The 11,454-nt window shown below is 32.7% G+C and overlaps 1 protein-coding gene across 1 annotated transcript; it reads left to right on the top strand.

Moving 5' to 3' along the window:
• The first annotated feature begins 894 nt into the window (after nt 1–894).
• On the top strand, nt 895–11,453 carry LOC130628834 (uncharacterized). The gene is made up of 12 exons (XM_057441858.1): nt 895–1,674; nt 3,610–3,709; nt 4,139–4,306; nt 4,653–4,822; nt 4,957–5,043; nt 6,195–6,330; nt 6,517–6,542; nt 6,896–7,022; nt 7,508–7,614; nt 8,113–8,280; nt 8,397–8,793; nt 9,005–11,453. Exons 1-12 carry the CDS (start codon nt 1,192–1,194, stop codon nt 10,468–10,470), a joined length of 3,435 nt encoding a protein of 1,144 aa, XP_057297841.1. The 5' UTR covers nt 895–1,191; the 3' UTR covers nt 10,471–11,453.
• Nucleotide 11,454: the final 1 nt, after the last annotated feature.

Below are 11,454 nucleotides of genomic sequence, written 5' to 3'. Positions count from 1 at the left end.
TTGTATTAATTGAAGGGTTTTAAGCTTGAAGAAAACAAAGGAGATATCTGCATACATTTTAGTTGAGATAATTTTATCATTACATGGCTCAGAAGTAGAAGTTACATGATTAAAAAGTGCACATTGTCAGAATAACAAAAACCAATTGATCTGTCACTTTTTGAGCACGTTAAAAACAAAACAAGTAGTTATAATCCATTTTTGAAGTTTTTCTTATTATCTTGAAACTGAGGAAACTATAAAAAATGTGACACTCCAGTTGACGATCAGATATTATGTATTTTTTGTCGTGTGCGTTGAAGGGAATAGCTTTTTCCATTGTTTTTTATTTACACAATTCCGCCATTTTTGAATTTTGATTTCTTGTCCTCATGACATGTAGCAGGTCTTGTTGTCGAAGAGCCGCTGCCAGTATAAGTAAGAAAGGTAACGGTGCAATTCTCAAACCAGTATATGTTTGTAACCAAATATTTAGGTTAAGAAAGATTAAATTATTTTTTAATGTTTCATTTGACGCAATATTTATTTTATTTACAATAACATAAGGCGTCAATAAAAGAGTAGACAATTTAACAACCAAAATTATCTGTTACATTCAACTGAAATTTTAGTATTGAGTATTGCAAGCATGATCTTTCACGGAGAATCTAACTTTTAGTTGAGGCGTGATGTACTAACTTTTTACACTTTTTCAGCTTCAAAGGCATTTGCATTTCTTCGAAAAATAGGAAAACTATACGGTCAGATTCACCAATAATGATAAACATTTTTAAACCGAAAGACATAGATGAAGGTGTAGTTCTCTGATCGTAAGGACAAACACGTAAACTAGTAAACAAAATGAAAATCTTTGCGAAAATAATTGTTTCTCTGTCATTCTAGACTCACAATATTTTGTTCTTATAATCTATAGCAATCCAGCCTAAGTACGTTCTTAATATTATTACCTTAACGTTCTTATAAACTAGTTTCTCATGATTAGACATGCATACTATGGACTTTCTCTTTATTATAAAAGAAATATAAAAATGATGGTAGCGATAAGTTAAATTTCAAATTGCGTTCATCTAAGTTTAAAAATGTGAAATTTGAACAAAAAATGTAAATATTTTTTGAAATCTTTAAGGAACAAAAATATTTCGGAGCAAAAATACATACGTTAATTATTCAGAGAACTTAACAATCTTGAAAATGGCTTCATCAGTGTTTTATAATGCTGGCAACGTTAACTTTTCTGGTGAGAATATAACTTTAAACGAAGAAAAACATCCTGGTATTCATTCATCAAATGACAGACTTAATCAAAGAGCGCCTCTACCGTATAGCGGTGGCGAGTTTAAAGATTTCAAAGTTGACCAGGTGTATGCTTCAAGTATCAAGAGAAAGAAATTAAACTGCGTAAACAGACCAAGTCAAAAACAATATTTAATTTCTCGAAGATTAGGTGCTGACGGTCAGACACCTCACAAAACACATCAGTCCCCACAAACAGAGATTTTGCCACCGTTGCCAAGGAGAAGCAGAATCATAACTTTCGTCTCTAAGAAAGACACAACAAATACGGCTAGATACCTTATTTCGCCAAAAGTTACCAAATTAGATGCAGTTTTAAAAGATGCAAGTTACTTGTTGAAGTTGGATTATGGACCACTTTATTCTATTGAGGGACATCAGGTATAATTTAATTTATTTTAATTGATCAATTCTTCTCTAATTATTTGTGTTTTGTTCAAAACGGTTGCAGAAACGCTTTCTTGTGCTTAGAATGTACGAAATAGTGATGGCGGGGTATGTACGGCTGGTGATAACTCCGGACCGAAATATGTACGGCCAGCGAATCAGTGGATGTGTCCCCGGGCTAGCGACTAGCCTGGGGTTAATGCGCGTATTCTCATTAGCAGGGATTTTTAACAGCGAATCTTGATGCCAAAACGTAAAATCGTTTCTATCAAATGCGAATACCTTATCAGACAAATTTTCGTTGAACAAAATTTTTCGTCGGACAAAAATTATTGATATCGTCGGACAAAATTTTCGTCACCTCCAGAAATTTTCGTCACTTTTGTTCAACGAAAAATTTTGTCCATTTTGGATTTTTTTTTTCTTAAAACTTCAATCAGCTAATATACAGGCGAAAAACAATTACCACAAAATCAGTTTTGATGACATTATTAATCAAGATTCAAATAAATGTAACATCAAAGGTACTTCACAGTGTAATTTCGTAAAATATATAAGTTCAGATTTTTTCTACGCTACGGTTTCTTCATTTTCTGATGATTCGGTTGATTGATACGATACAATACCAGCTTTTTTTCTATTCTATAAAATTCTATCAACAGAGTATAACCTATATGAGTTTTAGAGATATATATGTAATTTTTAAAATCTAAGAAAATTTGTTTTTGAACAAATTTATTCGTCGGACAAAATTTTTCGTCGGACAGAATTTTCGTCACTAAAGAAAAATTTCGTCACTTTTGTCCGACAAAATTTTGTCTCATAAAGTAATATTTGTCAATATATAAAATATATCATATATTTTACCTACAAAAGGTACCTTTTGTAGGTAAAATATGTAAAAAAATACATAAATAGAAAAATTTATAGAAATATATTAATTAATTAATTTACAACCATTTATTAAAACATTTGAAAGTTTTTTCATGATCAAATGATATGATATTCAAATAAGTAAAAGCGGAATATTTTAAAATAGCGAAAAATGTCAAGATTATTCAATTAAGAACGTAAAGCAAAATAGACATCATGTGAACAAGGAATTCAAATTGCCTGGTTATTTTAAGGACTTGCAACAAATTGCTTTTTAATGAATGAGGAAATATTTTAAAACATAAAATAAACAAAAAACAGTGAAATCACAAAGCCTTGAATAATCCATGAACAAAGTCAACATACGAAAAAAGGATGAAAGCAATGGCATAGCGAATATAAAAATTAATATCATTAATATCATTAATCAATAAATAAATAAACTAATTAACCAAATCAGTATGTTACACACCGCACATTCAAATCATGCTGACATTATACTGTGCTCACTTAGTTGGACAATTCAATCCTTTTTGCACTAAAAATAACTTCGTAAGTAATTCATAGAGAAAAGGAAGGGTGAAAAGTTTAGTAATTAATAATTTGACTAATAAATGAACTTTGTGAAAAGACAGGATGTTCTCATTTGGTCTATCGCTGACATCAGAAAAGAAAAGGAAGAAGGAAGTGAAATAAACAGAAGTTGAATAACTTTTAATGTATGTCCACACCATCTCTGAATGATAACTTTGGTGACTTCACGTGCTTAACCTTAATGTTTGTTCTATACTTTATTTGTAAAGAAATGTTAGAAACTACGATTTTTGTTTTCAAATAATTTTCTCACAGTATTTTTCTTATATACACAAAAAGAACCATATTTATTCAAACTGGTTTTTCAGGATAGATTCTCATGCATTTCAGTAAATGCACGATATAATTTATGCCAACCCAAAATGTCGTTTGATCAATTTGAGCACTGTCTTCGCACGCACGATTTGAATCTATTGCAGTTAACTTTTAATGTTATTTTTACATTGTTTATTCTGTTTTCAGATTTTATCAGTAGATGAACTATTTCGTGGTAATAATACATATATTGCTTATGGACGCTTTGATAAACCAAACTCCGCGAGAAGCCTGCCACTTCAAAAGGGTAAGTTCTAAAATCCAAATCTTACTACCACGGTCTGTTTTGTTTCTGAAAGTTATAAACTAACACATAAGATGTAATCAACAGCAGAGGTTCCACTTGTGTTCATATGCTTATTTGCGATCATTATGTATTTATTTGCTTTCATCAGTAAGAGTCATATGCTACTCAGTATGAAATGGTCTTTACAAACCACGAGTATGCGTACAACTACTTTCAGTTACTTTAACTACTTTGCCTTGATTCTTTGTACTTTATTTTTTTGACCATTCACTTAAGAGAAATAGACACGCGTTATTAAACAATATATATATCAAATAATGGATAGTTAAATAAAAACTGGATGGTTAAATAAATGGTGGATGATAAAATAAATAATAAAACAAAGATACTTTTATAATTAATTAATTAAATTTGTACTTCAAAATTTAGGACACTCAACTAGAGATTATGGCATTCCAGATACATTGGAATCAAGGAAAGCGTTCAATATCCTTCCTAATGAATTTCAATCTGATACACCAAGGATTTCACCCAAAAAAACAATGCAGTTGCTAGGTCCTACTTGTGAAGGTGTTGAGAGAATTGCAGCAAAACAAGGTATGCAGAATGTGATTACTTTCGCTGTTATACTTGTGTTAGCCCTTAGACTTCGAAGTACGCCAATTGGCGCCTCAGCAATGTCGCACTAACGACATGTCGCTTGTTAGCTATAACTCACGATCGAAAAGAGAATTAAATTTCCCATCCAGCAGTACTGAGGTTCATCAACTTTGCGGTGGTAGGTGGTCAGAAATCGGCTTAAAAACAAAACATTTTCGGCAAAAAATGGTTGGAATTTGGGTTGGAAAAAAAGAATAATTCTGCTAAAGTACTCCACCCTTTTGGTCCGTGAAAACAAAGTTTTATTAGTTAAGACGATTCTTTTTTTATTTTGAAATTGTAGGGGACACATTATGGTTGGCTACTGTGAAAACAAGTGACATCGAGGACGCTGGCAGTGACAATACAGCCTACATTACATTGTATGGAGACAAAGGGAAAACATCAGAAATTAATTTAGGAGTACCTGTACACACGCAACGATACTATAGAAATTCAATTAATGAAGCAGATGTAAATATTTTGTGGTGATTTTTCGAGTTTCATTTGATTTTAGATTATTTTATTGAAAAAATACGGAATTTAAGTGTTATTTTGTGTGTCTAATATTGAAATTCAACAATTTTCTTATTTTTATGTTTCTCTAGTTCAGAATTAAAGATGTCGGGGATCTATACAAAATAAGAATTGGACACGATAATGATGGTAATTGGTCCAGTTGGCATCTTGAAAGCGTAAGGCTGTTACTACAGTAGATTCAGTTAATTATGTGAATAAAAATATTCTAATTGAATTTGCATCAAATGGTCTTGTTTACACTAAAGATCGGTTCCATATCTTATAATATGGTGAGCAACCTTTGTACAACTGTCACACAACCTTTTTACAACTGTCACACAACCGTTGTACAACTGAGACACAACCTTTGTACAACTGTCACACAACCTTTGTACAACTGTCACACAACCTTTGTACAACTGTCACACAACCTTTGTACAACTGTCACACAGCCTTTGTACAACCGTCACACAACCGTTGTACAACCGTCACACAACCATTGCACAACTGTCACACAACCTTTGTACAACTGTCGCACAACCTTTGTACAACTGTCACACAACCATTGTACAACTGTCACACAACCATTGTACAACTGTCACACAACCTTTGTACAACTGTCACACAACCTTTGTACAACTGTCACACAACCATTGTACAACTGTCACACAATCGTTGTACAACTGTCGCATAACCGTTGTACAACTGTCACGCAACCTTTGTACAACTGTCACACAACAGTTGTACAATAGCTGCACAGCCTTTGTACAACTGTCACACTTCCTTTGTACAACTGTCACACAACAGTTGTACAATAGCCGCACAACAGTTGTACAACTGTCACACAGCCTTTGTACAACTGGCACACTTCCTTTGTACAACTGGCACACTTCCTTTGTACAACTGGCACACAGCCTTACAACCGTTGTGCGGCTATTGTACAACTGTTGTGTGACAGTTGTACAACGGTTGTGTGACAGTTGTACAATAGCCGCACAACCTTTGTACAACTGTCACACAACCGTTGTACAATTGTCACACAACAGTTGTACTATAGCCAAACAACCCTTGTACAACAAACAACCCTTGTCACACAACAGTTGTACAACTGCCGCCATTACGACGTTATTAACACAAAAAAACGTAAGAGGTTATTGGCAACAACTGTTGCATGCCATTTAAGATCTTATTGAAAATTGAACTTAAGTTTGGGTTGACTTTTATTAAAGTGTAACTGATGAAAAAAGTTTTTTGTGAATTGCAAATAAGCTGTAAGTTATACGGGAAAAATAGGCTTTATGTAATTTCTCAATTCCTTCTCTCCTAGGTAATACTGACTAACTTGGAAACTAGCAAGGAATACAATTTTGATTGCAATCAATGGCTTTCACGTGAAAAATCTGATGGCAAAATCTTCAGGGAATTTGCTGTGAAGAAAGCAGATCAAGACATCCAACCACAAGGTAAGTTTGGAATCGGTTAAGAAGACGAACAGAGAAAGTAATTGCGTCCCCACCATAAATATAAAGAAAAATTCCCGAGCACTTCCAATTGGTTCTGGGTCCACCAACAGCATTCTTACATAGCTAGGAATTTACACAATTAATTTCTCAAACAAGCTCTCACCTGTTGCAATTTGTTTTATCTAGAGAATCAACACAAGGACAAACAAAAGGTATAGCTACACATTTATTGCCTGGTAGTTTTTCTAGGTTATTTTACTATAGGAAGTTTTAGAACTACTTCTGCGCATGCACTTTAATAAAACAGACAAACAGAGAATAAAACAGACGAATGGCTACATTCTAAACGATGAAAAAAGACAACTTGTTTTAGTTGTTAGCTACTTGCTGTTATAATTTTTACCATTAGGATTCAGCAGTTTTTTTGAATAAAAAAGTTTGAAATATAAAACCAAACAGTGGACTTTTAAAGCTTAAAAAAATGCAGTGATAATGTTTTTTAAAAAAGAACCTATGAGGTTTAAGTAAGAGCGGTTTAAATCCACTGCAAATAAAATATCTTCAGGTGATGGCTGATAACAAATTAGAAGCAGAAAGCGAAGTAAAAGTTATGTCAAAGCTATCTGGTAAAGCTTTATGTTACAATAATAAAAACCAAAAACTTCATGGAACTGGTCAGGGAAAACATTGCTGTAAGTATATAGAAAGTATTCTTAATCACAATGTTTTGCATAAAAACCACGTTTTCATGTTGTAAGGAAAGATGTAATATTTCTATATTACACATTCAATCTTGATCAAAGATAACATTTGAAATGTCATGCACATTTCTTATATCAGAACATCCATTATTTCCATGTTGTCGGTACACCAGCTTGAAAATTATAGTTTTCTCTATAGGAATCGCTAAACTTAAAACCCCAACAAATTAGAAATAGAGTTGAAACTGAAACAATAAAGTTGAAATTGCTTACAAAACATAAGATTTTGATATAGCTTATCCTAACAAATGGAGTATTTTAAATGTTAATGTACATTTCAGGTTTCTAAATACCGGAAAGGATGCCAATAGATCTGAATAAACTAAATAAAATCCTGTGCTCAAGCCAAAACCCGCAACTCTTATATGAAAATAGGATTGTGATAGCCTGATACATCTGTGCGCTTACATCTGTAGGTACTTGGTCAATTCGCAATGGCGAAGACGCAGACACACACCTGCTGTTTTCAGTGTATGACTCAAAGTACATAGCAATCAATGAAAATCAAATTCACTTAACAAAGGTTGGTGAACCGGCTAATTTTTTAAGATAATATCCTTTATTAACACTCATCGTCCGTGTGTTCAAAATGGTAGTCAAAAATGTTGCATTGTACTATAACCGCACACAATGGTGATACCCTGAATATGTACAAAGAACGATAATGTAAGGGCCGAAAATATGTACAACAGATGAACCAGCGGATCTTTCCACGAGCTAATCCTTGTTGATAAAATCTAGAACTTTATATTGGACCCCTTCCAGAGTCATTTATTTCTATATGCTAACTGGCAAAAAAGGGTTCACGAAATACTGATGCAGGAAACGGGTACGACGGCGAATTGTCGTAGATATTTCCACGGGCTAATGAATAATCTCTTTGATATTACCCGTTGTTTCTCTCTGCGCGTTGTTTCTCTCTGCGTGAACCCAAAATATAGCCAAGGACAAATTTTTAACCACCTCCAAACTAATTAATTATAATTTCTTAGATACTCAATTAATTTAATTTCTGTTTCAGGGTAACCCCGGCCTGTTAAATGAATTTTATGTTTTAACGAATGCCGATGGTGAAGCATCTTTTGAAAGTGTCGTATACAGTGGTATCTTTTTGGGATGCGATGAGAAGGGTCAAATTGCAATTGCTAAAGGTACAGCTCAAAACAAATGGTTTTATATAAAAGCAAAGGTATTGGTGATTTTATACTTCACTGTTTATAATATGATATGATTATTCTTAAAATGCGGTAAAGGATAGGACTGCATTTTGCGTTTGCTCTTTATGGTAATTTTTTTACCCTTTAGATGTCTGAGATACCAACAACAGAAGAACATGAAAAAATTATATGTGAAGACGCTTCAAACATTGTTAACGTCAATGATAAAAGTGAAGAAGTAGTCAGACCAGCCGAAAACAATGAAACGAAAGAAATTAAAAACATAAAAAACCTTTGCATAAACAAGAAGAAAGGGGACAATAGTAAAAACAAACAGAATTCGGCGAAAAAAGAGCAAACTTTTATTTCTAGTTCTAATCCTTCGAAACAAACACCCCCTTTAATATTACCTAGATATTCCCCAGTACCACCATCAACTGGGAAACCTACTTACAAAAGGATACCACCTAGGGCGAATAGACCATCTTCTTCAACGTTGTCAAATTTTACACCTCAATCAGATTGCAGCAAGTCAATAAACAAAGGTAACTTCACACTTCGAATTTTAAGTTATAAATATTTATGAACTTCATTACATTAGCAATCTTTATAAATGAAGGAAAATGTGCAGTTGGTCATTTGAAGAACTGATTTGTAATCCTGATAAAGGAGTTTTCTAACGTTTTATGTTACGTGTCTAAGTATCACAGGAAATGCTTGATTTCATATTTGTGTTATTGGATATTGTTGTTATAGAGAGAGATACTGGATATTCCACTAGAAGAAAAGGGGCAAAGCAAGAACAAAACAAAGATAAAAGTAACGTTAAACGAGAATTGCAAAACATTAGCGTGGAATACAACGATGAAACGAAAAAAGAAGACCTAATTGACTCTGCAAAACAAAATGAAAAGCAACCAGTTGTTGACCAAGTACCTGTGGAGATAATTTTAGATAAAAAAGAAACAAACAAGATGAGGAAAAAGAAAGCTAAACTAAAGAAAGAGGAAAAAAAGAAGGAAAAAAAGAAACTAGTGATTCCTTCGGAAAAGAAAAAAAGTAAGGATAAAGACAGTACAAAGGAAAAATCAGAGCCTGTTGTGGAGAAAGTAGAAGACACCACAGAAAACTTCATCCAGTCCGAGTCAGATGTTGTAACGAAAGATGTTTTCCCAAAAGAAACACTGAAAGAAAAGGATGACACAAAAGAAAATGAAAATAACAAAGAATCAAGGAAATATAGGCAGACTAAAGAGGAAAAATTAAGAGTTGAGAAATGCAAAAATAGAAAAGCAGGAAATTGTCAAGGTAAGCAGTTAGATGACAAAGAAGGAATGCGGCATAAAAAAACTATTGGAAATGAAAATGAAGATAAGGACAAGAAAGATAGCAAAGGAAATGAAAAACCATTAATAGGAGAGGAAGATAAAGAAGTAGGAGGTTGTCAAAAAAATAAAAAACCTAAGTTAGACAAAGTAACAGATCCAGAAAAAGAAGTGGAAGAACAACCACAACAAGAACGAGAAGATAAAAAATGTGAGATAAAAGACGTTGAAAATAATTTTAAGCGTAAAAAAGAAGGAAATGTAGGAGATAAACAGGTAAGAGTAACTTGTAAGAAACAGGAGGAAGTTGATATGGAAGGTGAACTGGAGAGAATAATAGAAACTTCTGTGAGCATAGCGGAAATTAAAGATGAAGAAAAAAAAGTTAAAGAGAAGGAAGTGAACTATTGTGGACTAGAAGATGTCCTGAATGAAAGTATTGAAGAGAATAGGAAAAAGAAGGAAGAGGTTAAAGAAAAAAAAGAAGTAAACGAGAAAAAAGTTATGGAAATTAAAGAAGAGCCACAAAATGAAATTATTGCAATAAAAGAAAATGAAGATAAAAATAACAACAACGAACAGCAAAGAAGTCAAAATGTAAGTACCAAAGACAAGAAATCTCATGTCATTGAAAAAAATAATGAAGAACAAGTTATAGAAGAACAAAAAGTAGGCTTTTCACAAGAAAGACAAAATATAGAGGAACCAATTAAAAGTCAACTTGAAAACAAAGATGCAGATGAAGCAATTCATGAAACAGATAAAAAGCCAGATAAAAAATCAAGAACGAAAAACAGAAAACTGAAAGAGGATGACGAAGAATACATAAAATATTTAAACAGGTTTAATTTGTGGCGAGAAACAAGGCTAAAACAACTTCACAATATTGACTTATGAACAAAAAGTAAAAAAATATTTGCGAATTTTTATGGCTTTAAGCAGCTCCTATATGCATCAATCACATTGCACCATCTGGAATTGAAAACCTGTAAACAAAATGGTCGTTTTGTTTAAAGAAATCTCTACAAGCGTTAAACACGATAAATTATTAATTTTAAGAAAATAAAATTTTTTAAAATTGTCTGTTCGAATATTGGAGTTCAAAAAGATCTATATGATGTTAGATGATGTTTTTTGGATAGATTTTAAACACAGACTAACTGTATTTTTAGGTACGATGTATTTTTCAGTGGTGGATCTTTCCTTCTCTTGTGGATAAAAATTTAGAAAGTTTTTGTAATAATTTATGACTGTTTTTATTTCATCGAGATGTTTTTAAAAAAAATATATTTGTTACCCTTTTTTTTATGCAATACTGAGAACTTTGTTGGAATACTCTTCGTTATGGCAACAGTACGTGCTTTGATATTACCTTTTTAAAATAGGCGTGTATTGTTGCTGTTAAATCTTTATATTGTATAGAATACACATAAACTTCACATCTGCATTGAGCTGGATTCAAACCCACGATATCTTACTTAACAAATATGCTGTAACCGGCTACTCTCGATCCAATGGTAAACAAAACATCTTTGCAAATTCGCCTGAACAGTGGGTAGAATGATGTGAGAACGTAAGATCGTGGATTTATATTCACCTCAATACTTGTTTTCGTATGCACCTGACAAGATCATCCTAAAAATTGACACATGTACATATATAGAAGTTGAATTTGTACCTAGCTAAGTCAGACAATGGTGATCATAAATTATTATTGTTAAAAACGTGTCAAAAATAGGAAACTGAGATTTCCATTTCATCTGATACACTTAGCTTATGTCAAATACCTTCAAACAACTGTAACATAGCGTTTCACATCAGAATGCTGCGTGTATTACTTTGATAACATTTGGAATTTTTGACAAATATTTTTATTCCGAT

The sequence above is a fragment of the Hydractinia symbiolongicarpus genome, chromosome 15, assembly GCF_029227915.1.
Source record: "Hydractinia symbiolongicarpus strain clone_291-10 chromosome 15, HSymV2.1, whole genome shotgun sequence".
NCBI lineage: Eukaryota > Metazoa > Cnidaria > Hydrozoa > Anthoathecata > Hydractiniidae > Hydractinia > Hydractinia symbiolongicarpus.
Note: the sequence above shows the minus strand (reverse complement) of the source record. Positions and strands in the feature narration are given on the sequence as shown.